The sequence below is a fragment of the Oratosquilla oratoria genome, chromosome 34 (assembly GCF_046742065.1).
Source record: "Oratosquilla oratoria isolate Oo_2021 chromosome 34, ASM4674206v1, whole genome shotgun sequence".
In the NCBI taxonomy this organism is placed as follows: domain Eukaryota; kingdom Metazoa; phylum Arthropoda; class Malacostraca; order Stomatopoda; family Squillidae; genus Oratosquilla; species Oratosquilla oratoria.
Window position 1 is genome coordinate 43,104,242 of NC_134810.1, and position 21,562 is coordinate 43,125,803.

General features: G+C 39.3%; 1 protein-coding gene across 3 annotated transcripts; it reads right to left on the reverse strand.

Moving 5' to 3' along the window:
- Positions 1 to 2,495: 2,495 nt before the first annotated feature.
- On the reverse strand, positions 2,496 to 21,139 carry LOC143018274 (hsp70-binding protein 1). Of its 3 annotated transcripts, XM_076173559.1 has the most exons (8): positions 16,964 to 17,099; positions 12,993 to 13,312; positions 8,464 to 8,644; positions 6,601 to 6,822; positions 5,905 to 6,060; positions 4,714 to 4,928; positions 3,890 to 3,973; positions 2,496 to 2,893 (listed from the first exon to the last, which is right to left on the reverse strand). In XM_076173559.1, the coding sequence occupies exons 2-7, from the start codon at positions 13,308 to 13,310 to the stop codon at positions 3,902 to 3,904; spliced, it is 1,164 nt and encodes a 387-aa protein (XP_076029674.1). In that variant the 5' UTR covers positions 13,311 to 13,312; positions 16,964 to 17,099; the 3' UTR covers positions 2,496 to 2,893; positions 3,890 to 3,901. The 3 variants fall into 3 exon arrangements, with proteins under 3 accessions (XP_076029674.1, XP_076029675.1, XP_076029671.1); XM_076173560.1 differs by lacking the exon at positions 12,993 to 13,312 and adding an exon at positions 20,989 to 21,139 and having other exon boundaries at positions 2,496 to 3,973; positions 16,964 to 17,096; XM_076173556.1 differs by having other exon boundaries at positions 2,496 to 3,973.
- Positions 21,140 to 21,562: the final 423 nt, after the last annotated feature.

Here is a 21,562-nt window from a genome sequence, read left to right on the forward strand (position 1 = left end):
TGTTCCACGTTTCTGCCCCATACATGCTCTACTACTCTCATAAAAACTCTTGACAGCTCCCAAAAGCTTTCCTCCTATCCCATATTTCCCATATTATTTTTATGGGAAATAAAAAAATAAATAAATAAAATCCATTGATGTGGCATTGGGAGAAGGTATGACCCAAATAATGAATATTAATTTAAAAAACAAAGGTGGAAGACAAGGAATAGCAGCAGCGTTCATGCCCCCAAGACATGAGCGTGGAATGAAACAGAATACAGAATTAATATTCAATACAAATGAGCACACATACTGAAAAAGAATATAAAGAAATTAGAAAGAATTCAAAGGGCAACAACAAAATTAGCACCAATTCTCTCCAAACTAACATATGAACAAAGATTGTCCAAATTGGAACTACCAACTCTGGAACAAAGAAAAAGAGGAGATCTACTATTTATAGAATCATGAAAGGAATGGAAATCCTAGAGATGATTTATTAATATGGGACAACGGAAAAACAAGAGGACATGAAAAACTCAAATAGGAGAGCTATAGAAGAGATCTGAGAAAAAAAAAAAATATATATATATATATATATATATATATATATATATATATATATATATATATATACATACATATACCAAAGGCTTTTTCCCCCTTACAAGGGAGGTAGCCAAATAGAAAAAGGCATAAAAACCATTCCCACCCATTCCATTTCTAAATCCACTCCACTCCCCTCCCTCTTATCTTGGCACCTCCTGGATGACGGGTCATCCCTGCATCTTGTCCACTGCCCTGGGTCAGAGGCAGTGTCGCAAGACACAGCAAGGCCGCTTCATTAAATTGGCGATCCCCCCTCTCCATCCCCTCATGCAGAAAAGGAGAAGACAGGGAGAAATCCCTTTGGGCTGCGTCAAATATTTTTCACACATACCACCTCACCCCCTCATGCATCACAACATCATCCATATACAACCATTCTCCATTCACCCCTGTCTGTTGTCCTCTCCTGTCCTTCCTCAAAAGACATTCTCCTCTTCCCCAAAGCCCCTTTCACCCCATCCATCCATCTCGTCCTAGGTCAGCCTCTCATGTTTACTACTCCTTCCATACCTCTTTTACTAGTCCTTCTTCACTCATTCTTTCCATGTGTCCAAACCATCCCAATAATCTTTCATTCACCCTATCTCCCAACTCCCTTACCACCCCAGTTCTCCTCCTCACCTTCTCATTTCTCACTCTATCCAGCCTAGTTACCCCATCATACTTCTCAGTCACCTCATCTCAAACACATTCAAACTCCTCTCTTCCTCTCTTATGTTCCATGTTTCTGCCCCATACAGTCGTCGGTATATGAATTATTTATTTATTTTTTTATTTTATTTTTTTATGATATTTATGAGATGTAGTGTGATGGGTGTGTGGTACAAAGGGGTCTGGCATAGAATTATGTTCGTGTCATTTCCATGTGGTGTTCTATAGGGGAGGATTTTGGTTTCTGTATGCAGGTGTCCAATTTGGGTGGTTTTGGCATGTCCTGTTGCCCTCAGTGCTCCATTCTGTAAAATTAATTAATTATTTTGTTGTCTTCTTGATTGTTGGGAACCATACTGAGGAGGCATAGTCAAGTGTGGTTCTCATGGATTGCTTGAAGATGGTTACTCGAGTTTCTTTCTGTTGTCCAATGTCATAGCTTGATATGGACTTAAGTTGGTTTGTTTTTTGTCAGGTTCTTTGTATATGAAAGTCATACAAACATCAAATGTGTGGCTTAAAATTTTAGGATTCTTTTATAATGGAAGGGTTTGGCCATTTATTTTATCTTTTTTTCAAAGTTGTCTGATGTGAGCAATGTTACTATTGATTTCTAGAACAAGACTTCCATTCTTTTATCTTAGAGAATTTTTCTTTTTTTCTTGGTTTGTTGACAGTGTGCTGGTGCATGCCACATAGTTTAGTGACAGCAGCACAGGTGGTTTAAATATGTCTAACACCAACTTGTTCATTAGTTTGGAAATGAAGATGAACAAGATGATGTTTTGCCAAATTGTATGATTTCATGACTGGGATTATGTACCCTTTCTTCCAAATTGCTGGAGACTTATTACAAGTCTAAAAGTTGAATATTTTTGTTCCAAAACAGCTTCTGGGCACAAGTACTTCAGATAGTGAAAATCTTGTCTGTGCCTCTTCCAATGTAATGTTGCCATTTTATCAAAGAGACTAATTTTATTCATGTCAGGAACAGCTACAAAGTGTAACCTTATTTGCCCCACATTGGCCTCCGAGCTGAATAAATGCTTCTAGCTTTTGTAAAAACTACAAGTTATAAATAGTTAAAAGTGTTTACCTCTAAAGGCATAGCTGTCTTTCTGGCATGACAAGATACAATGATGATGACGATGACCTTTAAAATGCATTTATTCAGCCATCCAAATGTACTCTATTTTCATTAATATAATTTCTGATCCTACTTACATAGTCCAAAGGTTAAGTAGAAGTTTCACTCTCAAATAAACTTTTATGTAATAGCAACACAATTTCAAATATGTACATAGTATACATTAATACTAAAAATCAGAGCATAAAACTGTTTTGTACTGCAATGTCAATGAAAAAAGATCAAAGGGAACACAGTGTTCAAGGTTTCAAACGCACTGAACACTGCTGATTGCTTATTAGCTTGAACTAAAATAAATTATGTTTGTGGCCTTATAAAAGCTCATACATACCTAAGTGTTCATATAGATGTCCAAAAACCTGAGACCCGCAGTACTATGCTCCAAACAAGCTGGGTTGAGTGCATGTCAGTACAAGCCTGTCTTGTGCAGCAATCGGAAAGCTTGAATCCTTGGCAACGGAGTTTGCAGTTTCAATTGGGCACTCCAGGAACCTTGAATACCTCCTACCCAAATTTTTCAGCATTGATTATTTTCATAACACATACACTATCAAAGAATGTACGTCTACTATAGTAATAATGACAATCATATATTCAAGATAAAAGTACATACATAAACTTAATAAATCTAGGAAATTAGGGTCTCTATCCAAATGCAATGAATAGCCTCATTTGCTAGAGGAGATAAAATGTAATGGTAAATTATATAAATTTAAAATACTGTTCACTGTGCAAATATATTCAACCACATACTGAACATGTTTACTGCACTACAATCCCTCTCTACTGTCATGAGTAGATCATGTTTCAAATAAAAGGTACCCGACTCAGTTCCTAGAATCCTTTCAACTACCAGCAAAGATGCCCATGCTACCAATGTATGCTGGGATATTAGTTAACTACTCTCACAAAGTGGGACAAACTAGGTTAGCCCACCCTTTGCCACATGAAGAAGACATACACAATCCGTGTGAGTACTCGTGTGGAGAAGTGTTAATGCTATGGCATTATTCCATGCCATGCATTCGATGGACACTAGGCCAATGACTAATAACAAAGAATCTACACAAAAAAATGGAATGCAGCTCCAAACCTAATATATGGCATGCACTATGAAATGCACTCAGGTTACTTTGAATTTTACAAATTTTATATTCCCTAAACTTGTATATCACAAACTGAAGCAACACATGTTCCTAAAACATGGGATAACATTAACAATTTAACTTCATATTTTCAGGGGAATTAATCACAGATATGTATGATTCAGCTCCTTTGACTCAATACCTTTTCAAGAGTCTGTTCTGGCTAATACCTATTTCGTGCAAGTCAGAAGCAAACCTTGGGATAAAAAGGTTAAGAATATCTTCATGAACACTTTCATCCCAACTATGTCTTTTACAAAGTTTTGGCCAGTGCAAAATTATTTTACTCAGCTGAAGGGCTAACTACAGGTGTAAAAGACCCAAATTAAATGTATTGTGTATTTGAATTTCACACCTTTTGCATTTTCTATCTGATATTTTCTTCTGGGTCGTCTTCTGGGAGCAGTCTGAAGAATTCCGTGATGTAGTCTTCTTCTTCCTGAAAGAAGGTTATGCTTGTTATCAATAATCAAAAACAAAAGCAAAACTTACAATAGGATTTTGTTTTCCCGTCTATAGAACGTAGCAAAAGAGAATGGGGAATGCGAGTCAAATAAAGAATGGATTTTTTCAAGGACCACCTCCACCTTCATCTGGAGATGCAGCCTTGATGGGCTGACCCTTGGTCTCTGGATTGGGCCCAAGATCTATTTCCATCAACTTCAACTGTATTTCTTCCATCTTTTCATATGAGTAGCTCCATGGTAATGTGATCCAAGTACCACAGGCTGCCAGACCCCTATTATGTGCTCAACCAGCTGACCTGGACTTCTCATGGTAACTCTGAGGGAGACTAATCCAACTCCTACCAGACAGTGCAGGAAGCCCAGGTTGGCTAGTTGAGCATAAAATCAGGGTCTGGCAGCCTGTGGCACTTGGATCACTCTCCCATGGACTACTCATATACAGAAAACTGATAACTGGTAACTACTCCCCTACTCTTCCTACTTTTAACCGGTATCAGAGAAACGGCCCTTTATTATTACAACAGACAACAGTCCAAAGTTCCTTTCCAAAGAGATCTATGGGACAGCCTGAGGCCCAATGCTAGCCATTGCATAGCTGTAGATTTCTGGTCAGTCAAACTTGAGGAAAGTTCTTTTAACTTCTTAAGATATTTTTCTTCATGGGTACCCGTCGTGCTGTTACTTATCTTCTTCCAATCCATTAACAACATACCTTATATTGTTCTTTGCCTTTAATAGTTTCTAATCGAACTGCAAACGTTCTCCTAATGTTGAGTTCAGGTCGAAGACATTCTGCCAAGGCAAGATGGTAACTTGAAGCGAGTCTGACAAGCGCAGCGGTGCAATGTTCCCGAGTAACATCTGAGGTGGTTTCCATGTTGAGTAATGTTGAAAGTTGTTCAATATAACCCATTCCAATGATTTCATCTGCATAGATAAATATGTACATTGAAAACTCAGTCAGACGACCTGTGCAGTCTGATGTGGTTGATGATAAATATAATATTACACATTCCATACCACATTAGTAGTACATTGTCTTAAATGCCTTTATCATTCAAAACACAAGCTAAACCTAATATTATGGTACTACTAAAAGTTAAAAATCCAAGCAACACATAATGTAGTTCATATCTCGCAGCAAAGGTAGTTCTCCTACTTTGTGAGGATTTAGTCAAAATAATGCTTTGCAAATTGTGAACTCACGATGCATACTCTCCCAAACACTGCTACAAGCTGCCTAAGTCCCTCCTCTGACCAAGCCACAACCACAGCGTCATCAGCAAACAACAACTGGCTCACCTCCCACTTCCTTCAACTAACTTCTCAGCCTTAAACCTGTCCATAACCCATCCATAAACATGTTGAACAACAATTGTGATGTTACACAACACTGATGTAGCCCCACCTTTGCTTCAAACCTTTCATTCTACTTCCTGCCCTGACACATGCTGCAAGAAGACTACTGAGATAAAAAACTTCAAGTCACTTGTGCTCCGTCTTGCTGTACACTTGTGGGACATGGACATTCATGTTCTCCTCCAGTTCTCTGGGACATCCCCCTCCCTCAGGCACTAAAACGTCACAGGCCAACAAAATATAACTGCTCCTCCTTTCATCAGACATTCCACATGACATCCATCTAATGTATGTCCAGCTTTCACAACATACATACATATACCAAGGCTTTTTCCCCCTTACAAGGGAGGTAGCCAAAAAAGAAAAGGCATAAAATCATTCCCACCCATTCCATCCCTGAATACACTCCACACTCCTCCACCCTCCCTCTTATCTTAGCACTAGGACCTTGCAAACTAGTAATTTCCAAAGTAAAATGTACTGTATATATTAAAACAGAATACAAATACATTCCTACTTAACCATAAATCCTTAACACACAAACCTTTATATGTCTCATTTTTCTGTGCTATGTTACTCAGAAGAAACGTTGATTTCACAACAAGTTTTTCTATTCCCGATTGCATTGCACGCATGAGGTATGAAAACCCTCCTGATTCAACAAACTGCTTTTCACCTTCTGGGCAGTCACGGGCCAAACCTACAAATAAAAATCATCAATTACCAATCTTACACTCGTAATCTATAATCACATTATTACAAAGGAGGAGCATGCCGACAGGAGACTTATTGGTCCATATCTAGGTCGGATGCAAAAAAAAAAATCATAATAATAATAAGTGAATAAATAAAAACTATAATAATGTAAATAACAAATAAAATACATAAATAAATGTATAGGTATAAATAAATGATAAACCAACAGGTAAATAATAATAAATTGACATATAACTAATAATAAATGAGAATCAAACTGACAAATGATACCAAAACAAAAACAAATAATATAAAATAAATTATAATCATTACAGCATCTTGCATTAACAGCAAAACTGACCAAGTTATTTACACAGGTATAGTGACCACTGCTTCAAAATAAATTAATTTCTTGAGCACAAAACACTTCACTGTTCTCTAAAGATTTAAAAACTTACCAGAGTGCAAAAAAAAAAATTCATACCCTGTACCAAAGCTCCAGACAAGCAAAAAGTATAAAACTTACTCAGACAATTCTACTTACATGATAGTGCATACAAAGACTTCACCCTGCACTTCTCCTCCACATCAGTATCCAGCATTCGCAAAAATTTCAGGACAGCTCCCAAGGTCAACATCTCTTCCTGTCCCTTTGAATTGTTTTGAACCAAGTCCCCTATCAGACTTGCTGCACCGCAACGAATCTTTGAATGTGGGGACTCCAAGCACCCAATCAACACGTGGAATCCTCCCATATTTTGGATATCTGCAACAATGAAAACCATACATACATACATATACCAAGGCTTTTTCCCCCTTACAAGGGAGGTAGCCAAAAAGGAAAAGGCATAAAATCATTCCCACCCATTCCATCCCTGAATACACTCCACACCCCTCCACCCTCCCTATTATCTTAGCACCTCATGGATGACGGGTCATCCCTGCACCTTGTCCACGATGAAAACCAAAGTATAATTAATATATATTGACAAGGAAGGAAAAAAAATAATATAAATAAATAAATAAAAAATAAAATAATAAAAAATAAATAAAATAAAATAAATAATATATATACATATACAAAATAAATAAATTATATAAAATAAAATAAATAAAGATTTGGGTAATCCCCTCAGTATGGAGTTTTTATACATAGTTTTACCTAGTTGTATCTTATGGGAAGGGAAGCTATGCTTGTGGTGTCCCAGCTTAGTATCTTGCAGTGTCTAGTTTGCTCTTAAATTCATGTATGGTTTTTGGGACAAATGGAAGGTGGTACCACCAAGATGCATGTCAAAGAGAATCATCTTCTTACCACCCATCTTCAAAACTGATCAAAAACCCTCATCTCCATGGGTTGACACTATAAAGGATTAACAAAGGAAGAGCATCCCAACAGGCGACTTTTTGGTCCATAACTTGGTCGGATGTGAGGAAAAAAAATGAATACATACATATACCAAAGGCTTTTTCCCCCTTACACGGGGGGTAGCCAAAAAGAAAAATAAATAAACAAATAAAAAATAAATAAACGAAAAAAAAAAATGAAAATAAAAAATAAATCAATCATTCAATCAAAATAAATAAATAAAATAACCAATACAAATCAGGCCCAAGATCTCTATCAACTTCAGTTGTATTTCTTTAATCTTTACACTTATGGACAGCTAGCAACCAGTGACTGTTCCCCTCCTATTACTACTGACAAACTGTCATATACTAATACAAAACAGTCCAGTATTTCTTTCCAGAGAGATCTATATGACAGCTTGAGAACTTGCCAGCAACTGTGAGGTAGTGGGCTTCCCGTCCTAATTCAGACTCCAGATATACAAGGAATTGAGGAGGAGAGCAGGGATGGAAAAGGAGATGGTAGATTGGGCTGATGAAAGAATATTAGGATGGTTTGGATATGTTGTGGAATGCACAAATGGATAAGGTTGTGGAATGAACAAGTGATGAAAGATTAGCAAAAGATGTGGGAGATAGAGGTGAAGTGAACTTGAAGGAACAACTGAGGATGATATGGATGGATGGATGGGGTGAAAGGGGCTTTGAGCAAGAGGGGAATGTCTATTGAGCAATGAAGGGATTTGGATTTTTTTTGGTCTATCTATTAATGTTTTTTTTTCTAATATGGGTGCATATACATTTTTATTTGGATGTGTTGTAGTCTTGGCTGCGGGACAACAGCAGTAGTAACAGTAAAAATAGCAGCACCACAACAAGTAAAATTATTATTGACTGACAGCATCTACCCCGTCTCAACTGTGGCAGCCTTACAAATATTCCTGACATAATTAAACCCAGACTGGGCCCACCACTGCCTATGCCTTTAAAATGTTCCAGATACCAAAGATATAAAAGGAATCAAGCTATCAAATACATCACACTTATATCCACTTACCAATTGCATAATTGATGTCGTCAGCATACTCCTCCAAGTCTTGCAGAGCTTCCTCCTGCTCTCCAATGTCTTCCCCAGAGAGATATGTGACCTCACTGGTAAGACATTTAAGAGCCTTTGCAATTTTCTGGGCAACACCAGCTGTTAGTCCTGTTAAAACTTCTTCCAGGAAAGCCTTTCGCTGTAATACCAGTGATTAAATCTAATTTAAATTTGCAGTAAACTGGTTTATTCTATTATGAACATTTTTATAGATCCTTGCCAATTCTACCAACAGTACCATATTTTTGTTTTATGCCTTTGCTTTTTGGCTACATCCCTTATAGGGGAGAAAAATGCCTTTGGTATATGTATGTATGTATTTACCTAGTATGTTGTGGGAGAAGAGCTATGCTCGTACTGACCTGCAGTTGTATCTTTCTGCACGTATGTATGTATGTTTTTTGTTGTTGTTGTTGTCGTTCCCTAGACTGTCTGTCCGAGCAGTCCCGTCTCCCCAAGGAAGGCCACAGTCGAAACTGGGTTTTCCCACAAATCCTTTATAGAGTGTATGTTGTGTTGTTTGCGTGCATGATTGTGTATAATGCAGTCTTCCATTATGTGTTGTATGGTATGGGGTGAAGTGTTACATCCTGGGCAGCTGTTCACAACACGGTCGTCCAGCCTCTTCTGGTAGCTTAGAAGTGCTGGGTGGTGACCGCATCGCAGTCTGGCCAAGTGGACTCTGTCCTTTCGTGGGAGAGAGGATTCAGAAGGGTGGATATCAGGGGGTCTGGCATGCAGCAGTGTGTTGTCTTTCAGTGTGTTAATGGAGCGGTGAGTGATATGATTATGAATATGTTTCCGGAGGCTGGTATTTGGTGGTTGTGGAGGAAGAGAAGTGAGTATCTGTGCGTAATAAAGGTCTTTGGGTGTAGTTTTAATGTTTCTTGGTGTGTGTGGGTGTTCTGCTATGTAGTGTAGCAGGTGTGATGTGTTTGTGGTGGCTGCAGCAAGTGTTTGTGTGCCTCTCATGTCGAGGTGGTCCTTGACTTTGAGGACTTTTGTTTCATGGTGTAAATGGTCTGTAGGTGTTGTATTTGTGCAGCCTGTAATTGTTTTTAGGGCTTTGTTTTGTATGATTTGAAGGGTGTTGTGGTGTGTCTCACTGAGATTAGGAGCCCATGCAGGACTCGCATAATTCATCACTGAGCGTATGCATTGTTTGTATATTGTTATATTAGTTTCTTTGTTTTGTCCAAATGTTGTTCCAGTGATTGACTTAAGTGCGTTAAGTCTAGGTGTGCATTTGTTTTTTATGTTTGTGAGGTGTTGTTTGAAAGACATGGATGTATCGTATATTACACCAAGAATTTTCTGTGTGTTTGTGTGTGGTGCAGTGGACAGGCTGCAGGGATGACCCGTCATCCAGGAGGTGCCAAGATGGGAGGGAGGGAGGAGGGTGGAGGGGTTGTGGAATATATAGGAAATGGAATGGGTGGGAGTGGTTTCTATGCCTTTTTCTTTTTGGCTACCCCCCGTGTAAGGGGGGAAAAGCCTTTGGTATATGTATGTATGTATGTACTGATGAGTACATGCATGATGTAGTCCTAAAAAGTTATCAGAATCATTTCCCTGCCACTCATCTCCAAAGCCCAACACAACTCCATCTGGAGGCACAGCTTCAAAAGGTCGACACTGTTTCTGGACTCATCCAAGATCTCTCTCGATTCAACTTCAACTGTAGTTTATCCACCTTTAGTAAGAAGAGCTGACAACCAATGAGTGCTCTCCTCATACTACTAAAAGTCGGTGACAAAGAAATGGTCTTACACTAACAGAACTCGAACAATACTCCAACATTTCTTCCTAGATGTTTCGGCAAGGGCCTAAGGGCCACTGCCAACTACTGTAAGGCCACATGTTTCACTGACTTGAGGCAACAATTACTTTAGTGATACTCCTTCACTATACATTCCAATTAGAAAATAAATAGTATATGAGAGGTATAAAGTAATTAATCCAGTAATCTACTGATGCCTTGAGCTTCACTAATTGAAAAACCCACAGCTCTGCACTGGTTGGCAAAAGTCCTCAGACCCTCCCACATATGTTCCCTCTAATTTTTTGCTGTGAGTGTGCTACTCCTGTTTCCCTGTTATCACTCGCCACCTCCCATTTTCTCTAACCTTCTGGTACAGTGAGTCCTCCTTATATGGTAATTCTTTATCTGGTAAATTCACATACATATACATACATGCAATAAAAACACTAGGAGCGTGTGTTCACAAATGCGTAAATAACCACTAGGAAAAAGTAAACTAACGAAAGCGCTCTGCTTCGTTAGTTTACTTTTTCCTAGTGGTTATTTTTTCCTAGTGGTTATTTACGCATATACATACATATACCAAGGCTTTTTCCCCCTTACAAGGGAGGTAACCAAAAAGGAAAAGGCATAAAATCATTTCCACCCATTCCATCCCTGAATACACTCCACACCCCTCCACCCTCCCTCTTATCTTAGCACCTCCTGGATGACGGGTCATCCCTGCACCTTGCCACTGCCCTGGGTCAGAAGCAGTGTCGCAAGACACAGTACATCCACAGCAAGACCGCTTCATTAAATCGGCGACCCCCCTCTCCGTCCCCCCATGCATAAAAGAAGATGGGGAGAAATCCTTTCGGGCTGCATCAAATTTTGCTCACACATACTACCTCACCCCCCATCCCCCACCCACTCCACCTCATGCATCACAACATCATCCATATACAACCATTCTCCATTCACCCGTCTTCTGTCCTCTCCCGTCCTTCCTCAACAGACATTCCCCTCTTCCCCAAAGCACCCTTCACCCCATCCATCCACCTCATCCTAGGACGTCCCCTCATGTTCACTCCCTCCACATCTGCCTTCCATACCTCTTTTACTAGTCTTTCTTCACTCATTCTTTCCATGTGTCCAAACCATCCTAATACTCTTTCATCAACCCTATCTCCCAACTACCTTTCCACCCCCATTCTCCTCCTCACCTCATTTCTCACTCTATCTAGCCTAGTAACCCCCATCATACTTCTCAGACACCTCATCTCAAACACATTCAAACTCCTTCTCTCTTATGTTCCATGTTTCTGCCTCATACAGTGCTGTTGGCACAATCACTCCTTCATACAGTCTCCTCTTAGCATCCATTCCCAAATGTCTATTCCTCATTACTCTTCAATCCACCAAGGCATTTACTCGCTTCTCTCAATCTACATTCTACCTTCACTCCACCTTTTCCTGCCACATTTGCACCCAAGTATCTAAAACTATCCACTTCCTCCAGTTGCTCTCCTTAATGCTCACTTCCAGTCTACTGCCACTTTCACCCCTTGTACATCTCATCACCTTACTTTTACCCACATCTATCTTTAGCTTTCTTCTATCACATACTCTCCCAAACTCTGTCACCAACTTCCTCAGTCCCTCCTCCAATCCTCCCACAAGCGCAGTGTCGTCAGCAAACAACAGCTGGCTCACCTCCCACTTTTCTCCATTTTCTTTAACCATCTCCAATCCCTGACCCACTACCCTTGCATTTACCTCTCGCACTACCCCATCCATGTATAAATTGAACAGCCAGGGTGACACAACGCATCCTTGACGAAGTCCCACCTTTACCTCGAAGCACTCCCTCTCTCCATTTCTAATCCTGACACAAGCTCTATTACTCTCATAAAAACTCTTGACAGCTCCTAGAAGCTTTCCTCCTATCCCATATATCTGCATAACCTCCCATAGTGCCTTTCTGTCTACCCTATCGTAAGCCTTTTCCAGATCCATAAAAGCCCAAAAAACATCCTTCCCCTTTCCTATAGCTTTCTCACATATTTATCTTACCACAAAGATCTGATCTACACAACCTCTACCTGTCCTAAATCCACACTGTTCCTCACCAATTACTCCCTCTCTTAATCCTCTCAATCAAGATCCTCCCATAAGCCTTCCCAACTACACTTAACAAGCTAATCCCTCTGAAACTATTACATTCACACTTGTCCCCATTTCCCTTGTAAAGAGGAACTATACAGGCACTCCTCCAGTCCTACGGCACTCTACCCTCTCTCCAGCAAACATTAAATAACCTCACCAGCCAGTCCATCATCACTGTACCTCCTTTTTTTCGACATTCTGCATGGCATCCATCCAGACCAGGTGCCTTACCTGCTTTCATCATCTTAACAACTGCCTTCACTTCATCCTTCCTTATTTCTCCTCCATTTTCCTCACTCATCACTCTCATTTTCTTAGCATTTCCCACTGCAACTATCTTTCCTTCCCTATCCTCCTTCACATTTAGCAACTCCCATAAATATTCTGCCCATCTTCCCCTTACTGCCTTCTCTTCCATTATCATCTCTCCATCTGCACCTTTTACCTTTTCTTCTCTACTTGATTCGCCTCCTCTTCCTTTCTTAATTTCTTTCCAAAACATCTTTTTATTACTTTCAAAATTTTCTGTCATACTCTTACCCCACTTCACATCTGCTCTCCTCTTTGCCTCCTTTACCTTTTGCTTTACTTCTCTTTTCTTTTCTTTGTACCTCTCATATGACTCCCTCGTCCTATTTTGTAACCAATCTGTGAAAGCTCGCTTCTTCTCTTCTACAACCTTCTTTGTTTCCTCATCCCACCACTCACTACCCTTCCTTCTATTTCCTCCTGTCCTTCTTGTTCCACAGACCATCCTTGCACACTTTGTGACTCCCTCCTGGTGGGGGAAAAGAATACTGCCACCAAGAATTTCAACTTGGATCGTAAGAGGCGAGAAGAAAGGGACGGGGATTGCGACTAGGCATCCTTCTCCTTGTAGCCCCACAGGGGACATTCCTAAATGAAAAAGTAAAAAGAGTATAGGTAAATTCACAGTTACGGTATTTGGTAATTACTACCCTCGATTCTATTTACTGTAAGAAAAATTCACAGATACGGTATCCACTCGTGTTTTGGTGGTAAAATTAGATATTTTGAAGAGGAAATAGCAGGGAGAAGATACGTCTGCCATAAATCAAAACTTGGGTCCGGTATACGATAATTTCAATTTGTGGTAAGGTTTTCAGGAACGCATATGTACTGTATAACGAGGACTCACTGTATTCTCCTTTATCATTCTCATTCAATTTGATTATGCTCAGCACTTCACTGCTTCCCTCTTTTACTCCATTCTCACTTTCCCTTCTACCAAAGAATTATGTGACACTACCCAACTCTCTTTTAAGGGGAGGAGGGTGGAGGGGAGTGGAATATATATGAAATGGAATGGGTGGGAGTGGTTTCTATGCCTTTTTCTTTTTGGATACCCCCCGTGTAGGAGGAAAAAGCCTTTGGTATATGTATGTATGTACCTAACTCTCTCCCCTGAAAACACGCACATCTAGAATTCTTCCAATTCTCCCTTTGGTTACCATTACATAGTTCATTAATGCCCCATTAATTAACCTTCCCTCCACCATTTCCCAATTACACCTACACCAATAACCATACATATGATGCGTGTCCAGCTCCCATAACTGACTTCATACTGAACGTATATAACAAACTGATCTGTGACACATTATTTCATCACTAATCAATCACCACTTTAACATTTGATTAATTTCCAATTGTGTTTCATGATCCACTTTGTTACCACAATGCAATCATTACAATATGGTTGGAAAATATCCAGAATTGCACCCACAGAAAATTTAATTACAAAAATACATTTTTTACTGTTTTGAACAATTCTAAGACAGTTTTCTTCTATGACATTTTCATTTAAAATATTGCATTTTAGAGTTATGCACTCCGCTACAATTATATGGATAAAATACTAAAAAATTCAAAATAGAAAGGGGGTTTTATACTGTTATGGACAATTCTACAACTCTAGTTCTATAAAATTTCTGTTAGAAATGCCTCATTTTCAAGGTATGCCACCCCTATCCCTTCACAATTTTGGGAGTGAGAGCCTGGGAGCGGGGAGAGGTAAAAGATTAGTGGGTAATTTTAAGCTAACTAAACCAAACCTAACCTAGCCTACCCAATCTCACATATGCATAATCTAGCATTATAGCCACCATGCTCAAACTAAAGGCAAGAGTCACAGCCCCGCAGGCTAAACATTGATTGGTAGAGTTCCATGACACTCATGGTTACATATAATTGGCTACAAAGACAATAGGAATAACTCGAAAATGCACCATTTACTATGGAAATGCCATAAAAGAAAAGTTAGAATAGTCTAAAATAATAGATAATGATGGATTTATAATTGAATTTGCTGCAGGTGTAATACTGGATATACTTTCTGCACTCATCAGCTGAGTTACTTGAAAACTACAAGATTCACTGTATTTGAAAGCAGTCGGCACAATCACACCTTCATGCAATCTCCTCGTTACATCTATCCCCAGATTCCTATTTCTCGTGACATTTTTTAATACCCCAAGGTATTTACTTGCTTCTCTCAATCTACAATTTACCTCCACCTCCACTCCTCCCTTTCCTGCCACATGTGACCCCAAATAACTAAAGCTATCCATTTCCTTCAGCCTTTCTCATTTAAGATTTACTTACAACTCACTGCCATCCTCTCCCCTTGAACATCTCATCACCTTGCTTATACCTACATTTACATTCAACTTTCTCTTATCCCATACCTTCCCAAACTCCGTCACTATCTCCCTTAATCACCCCTTTGACCCTGCCACTATGTGCAGTGTTGTCAGCAAAGAACTGGAGATTTCTTACTTTTCTCCATTTTCTTTAACCAGCTTCAGTCCCCTGCCCATTGCTGTTGCATTTACCTCCCACACCACCCCATCCCTGTACACATTGAACAGCCATGGCGACATGACACATCCCTGATGCAGTCCCACTTTTACCTCAAGCCACTCACTCTCTCCATTTCCAATTATAATGTAGGCTCTACTACTATTGTAAAAACTCTTGACTACGGTTAACAGCTCTCACCCAACCCCATATATCTGCAAAACCTCCCAAATACCTTCCTGTCTACCCTATCTTAAGCCTTTTCCAAACCCATAATGACCCAAAAATACATCCTAATCTTTGGCTAATGCTTTCTCACATATCTGTCTTACCACAAAAATGTGATCCACATAACCCCTACCTTTCCTTAACCAACACTATTCCTCACCAAGTACTCCATCTGTTCCTCTCCTAATACTCTCAATTCCTCCAATAAGCCTTCCCAACCACACTCAACAAACTGATCACTCTGAAATTACTACACTCACATTTGTTCCCTTTTCCCTTGTAAAGCAACACTATATAGGAACTCCTCCAGTCCTCTGGCACTCTACCCTCCCTTAGATACACATTAAACAACTTCTCTAGCCACTCCACTATTACTGGACCTTCCTTCTTCAGACACTCCACATAACACCCATCTAACCCAGGTGCCTTGCCTGCCCTCATCACTGCAATAGCTACTTACACCTCGTCTTTTCTCATTTCTCCTCCATTTTCCTCACACCTCATTGTCACTTTCTCAGCACCTCCCACTCCTACCACCACTCCCTCCCGATACTCTTCTACAGTTAGCAGCTACCTACAATACTCTTCACATCTTTCCCTTACAGCTTCCTTTTCAGTTATCATCTTTCCATCTGCACCTTTTACCTTTTCTTCTCTATTTGATTTGCTTCCCCTTCCTCTCTCAACTTCCTTCAAGATCATCTTTTTATTACTTTCAAAATTGTCACTTCTCCCCCATTTTACATTTGCTCTCCTTTTTGCCTTATTTATCTTATGTTTAGCTTCTCTTCTTTTATCTCTGTACCTCTCATATGTTTCTCTCATCCTACTTTGCAACCAGTCCCTGAAAGCTTGCTTCTCTTCTATAACCTTCTTCACTCCATCATCCCACCACTCACTACCCTTTCTTCTATTTCCTCCCATCATCTTTGTTCCACACACTATCGCTGCACACCTTGTGACTCCTTCCTTGAAACATCCCCATTTCTCCTCCACTCCTACCTCTACTCTATCCTTCAACAATTAACTCAAAGTACCTCCTTACCTTCAGTCATTTTTCTCTTTCTCCATCTATCCTCCACTCTCAACTTACCTTCCCCCTCATAAAATTATCTGATAATCCCCCACTCTCTCCTCTTAGAACATGAGACATCTATAATTTTCCCTACTCTTCTCCTGATAACCACAACATAGTCCATTATAGCCTTATCAATCTCCCTTCCATCCACCACCCTTTACTGTGTTAGCTATCATCAACTCTCTCTCTAAACACATCTGAGCAGTTCCCACTCAGGTCATTGGTTCTGTTCAGTATGGGGATTAAAGATGTAATGTAAAGAATTATAAACAAACCTCAGTAATACTAAACACATTAGTACTAACAAGTATTAATGATGTACATATCAAGGCCTTTTTCCCTTTAAGAGGGTGGTGTGTGTGTGTGTGGGGGGGCTTAATCAATGCATACACCCGCCCTACAGCCATCCAAAATCAACCCACCTCATCATCAAGCTGTGACAACTGGCTTGGCCCAGTCGTGTCTTCTCGTGCTGTCACCTCTGTACAAAATTTCAGAAGGCCTCGTACATCTCGCGGCCTAGGGGGGTCTCTATTTGGGTCAGACATTGTGATCCTGTAACAAATCAAGAAACTTAGCCATTCTTGTAGTATTAGTATTAGTAATAATTTCCATATTACATGTTATTGTGCAGTACCAGTATTAATTGCATTAGCATGCAGCCAACGCTTTAGGGATTTTCAAGTGCTCCTACAAACTAGAGCCATACATCATTTTGTCTAAGTTAAAGTAAAATCTCTACTCCTAAAGGGATACTACTATTTTTGTGCTACGATTATCCCTCCTTTATGCTGTTCCCTTGAAACTGTCCTGTACCACCTCTTTGAGTATACTTTTTCTTTTCCCACATCCCCATTCTGCCACCGTGATTCGCATGTGAGTCATAAAAGGTGACAAAGTGGGACAGAGTGGTGGGACTAGGTAACCTCCTCTCTGTAAAATTACCCTACAAGAAGTCATGGCATAGTCTGGGAGATTTCCAACCAGAACTCTAAGATCTGGGCTATTAAATGTATTTGGTTGTGGTACAAATGAGAGGAAAAAGGAAGAGATAGGTATTATGTTTGTGAAAGAAAAAATGGATGTGGTAGCATTAAGTGTTCAAAACTAAGTTAAAGGGAGGGGTTATTTTGAGTCATGGCATAGTCTGGGATATTTCCAACTAGAACTCTAAGATTGGGTCATTAAATGTTTTTGGTTGTGGAACAAACGAGAGGAAAAGGGAAGAGATAGGTACTATGTTTGTGAAAAAGTCCTACATTGCAACCAATCTCTAAATGCTTGCTTCTTCTCTTCTACTACCTTCTTCACTTTATCTCACTGCTCACTATCCTTTCTTCTATTTCCTCCCATCCTCCTTGCTCCACACCATCTTTGCACACCTTGTCACTCCCTCCTTGAAACACCTCCATTCCTCTTCCACCCCTACCTCTATTCTTCACCACCTCTTGGCTTCTTGTACTCCTGTTCCTGTTCCTTCTCATTGAATCAGTTTAGGCACCTCTCTACCTTCTGCCCCTTTTCCTCTTTCTCCACTTACCCTCCCCTTCCTTCCCCCTAAAAAGGATCTAATATTCCCCCAGTATCTCTCCTAAGAACATGGGCATCTAAAACTCTTCCTACTCTTCTGGACACCACAACATTGTCCATAAATGCCTTATCAATTACCCTTCCAGCCACCACTCTCCCATGTGTACTTATGCTAAACTTTTTTCCTAAACATTGTTAGCCATCATCAACTCTCTAAACACATCTCCATCAGCTCTTCACTATGATGTTTACCTGACACTCTAAACTTATGAACCACTCCATTTATTGTTTCATCCCCTACTCGTATCATTGAGATCTACCAATACCATTGACACTCCTCCCAAAACTTTCTAAGCACTCATTAAAATCTATCCAAAAAGCCTTTCTTTTCTCTACACTCTTCTCACTACCAGGTCCATACCACCACATGCACTTACAAAGATCTACATCTCCCTTCCAAGTTTCACCTTCATCCATATCAACTTTGGAGAAAATTCCTTCCACTCCACATGTCTTCCTATCTCTTCACTTACTAATAGAGCCACCCCTTCCCTTCCTCATCTTCTCTTCACTCACAACACCCTTGCTGCTACACTCCCAAACTCATTACCATCCCTCCATTTCAACTTTGTTTCAATTAACCTCTTCAATACAAGTCAAATTCTCGTAGGCAGCATCAGGTGCCTGATGTATAATGTTTCAATGATGCATCACAATACTCGCATTATAAAATATAAAGTTACAGCTGTATTACTTGTTCTCTTTCACTCTGAATATTAATAACCACAGAAAATATGATCAAGGCAGCTCACAAATTATGGGGGTCACTCAGCTACAACCACAAAATATATATAAACAAGATGCCAATGCCAGCATCCTCATGTACCCACTCTTGCCTCATGACACCTAGATAGGCGTCATTATATGGAAGGGGATAAAGCCAACACATCTGCCTATCTCTTCCCTTTTACTCTCATCAGTACCTCACTGCTATATTACTCATTCTCTTTTACTCAGCAATAATACATACATGCATATATCAAAGGCTTTTTTCCCCCTTACAAGGGAGGTAGCCAAAAAACAAAGGCATAAAAACCACTCCCACCCATTTCATCCCCACATACTCCACTCCCATCCATCCACTTCCCTCCCTCTTATCTTGGCTCCTCTTGGATGATAGTTCATCCAGTTCACAGAATCTGTGGGTAACTCATGTACACCTACATATATATATATATATATATATATAATATATATATATATATATATATAATATATATATGTTATATATATATATATATATATATATACATATATCTATATGTATAAAGACATCAACACCAGCATCCTTGTGTACCCACTCACGCCTCATGACGCCTACGTGTCATCATACTGAAGTGGTTAACAAAAGACCCCTAGTTTTTCTGTATCCACTGCATCCTATCCCAGGGGCTTTGACAAATACTTATACTTGAGTAACAGATTAACAATGATCAAACACCACATGACAACCACCTAACAACAATGCCATGTAGTAAGGGGCCTAGGAACCCTGAATCACCTACTAAAATCCTGTGCCAACTGAACGACTGATTGATAGTATGAGGATGGTAGAACTAGCCCTTTGGTTCCAGAGGGAAGACAGGGATTAAATCTCCCTATTTACGTTCTCCATGCACATGCACCCTTCCCCAGGTATTATGAGCTATAGCCTATGATACCCATTAACCATTGGCATCTTGATTATATATTTTTTGTAGTTGTACATGAGTTAACCCCAGATTCTGTGAACTGGTTTGATCACATTTTCTGTGTTTATTATTACTCTGAGTAAAAGAGAACGAGTAATACAGCAGTGACTTTATATTTCATAATGCGAGTAGTGTGATACAAATTGCATATGGCAGCCGATGCTGCGCACGAGGATCTTGGTCATACTGAAATAGTTAAAAGATGACCACCACCACTTCCTTAAATTTTTGGTGCGTTTGCCAAATTTGAAGGTTCGTAATTTCCTGTTTACTGAAGGGGCACGGAATTGGCACCTATGTCAAGCTGGTTGGGTTAGGAGGATCATGTTCCAACAGCCTCTGGTATTACTTCTGAAGGAGGGAGAACAGGAGGCTAGTGCTTGGAAGGAAAGGGATGAAAGGTTTGTTGAGAGAAATAGAGATAACGGTAATTCAGCAACACCTAACCTGAGTAACCTCGTATTGTGAATTATCTCGTTCAGTTACATGGGTGCAGGCCTATAGAGTGAATCTTCACAGGCAGGCCTTTACAAAGGCAGGAGGGTTATAATTATCATGTTCAGAAAGACACTATCTGGGCAGAGGAACCTGGGGTAGTTGCTCAGTTACCCCACCCCCCTTGCACAAGGTGTGTTCACTGATAGGAGATAATGATTAATGATAATCATAATCATGATGAGACGAGAGGAGAGTGGCTGCATATTTTTGACTAGACAAAATATTAACGAAATTGGCATTCATATTTGCCAGATTATTCTGCAATTTTAGTTTTTAACCAATCCATGTACATTGATTAGTTACGTTAATTCTATTTTAATAATCAAATAACCTTCAAAATTGTAACGATGCCTTCATACCATTCCAGTATTCTTTTCTATTATTTGCAGATACAGAATTCTATGTTCACAATGGTATAAAATGTTATTATGAACAAATGAAATAATTACAGATATATAATAATATCAAAGAAAGATATATTACTGCTGATCGAGTTAACTGTATAATAAACCGATACAGTACTTGGGTTAAACCTATTAACTATTACTATGGCCTCCCCAATTAATCTTATATTTATAATATTATCTATATACACTGAAATAAGGACATCCTTCTAGAATACTGACGTATATGTTCTGAAACTGTCAAGCCTTCATTTTACAACCTACCTGCCACGCTTCTTTTGCTCGTGTCTGTGGACTTGGACTCTGTCAACAAGAACACATGTATTTATGGTGAACAGAAAACGGACGACGATTATTTCCACCAAAGTCTAGAACATTCTAGATTTTCTAGAAGATACTGGCTCACAAAACACGTAACAGTCTTTATAAATTAACTAATAAAAATATGACATGAGTCTACTCTCCATGGACAATGTTTTATTGGATAAATATTTGAAAAATCCCCGTGTGTGTGTGTTTTTATCAAGTATCTATTCACATTTTTTTGCATTATCAAGGTACGGGCACAAAATTAAAATAAAAAAATAACCCTTAAATTATTGTTGCATATGAAAGACAAGTTTATCAGAAATATAATGCTTTTTAAATGTTTGAAATAGCTTAGACAATAAGGGAGATACGATTTTTTGAATTATTTTTTTTTGCCCGCATTTTTGGCTAGACTTTACCATAACAAAATGTTAGAAGGGTGGTAATTTTAAGGATTTCGGTAGAAGAAATACACATTAACTCTAAACCATTGGTCCAATTTTATTAAAATTCGGAATCCATGGGTTTT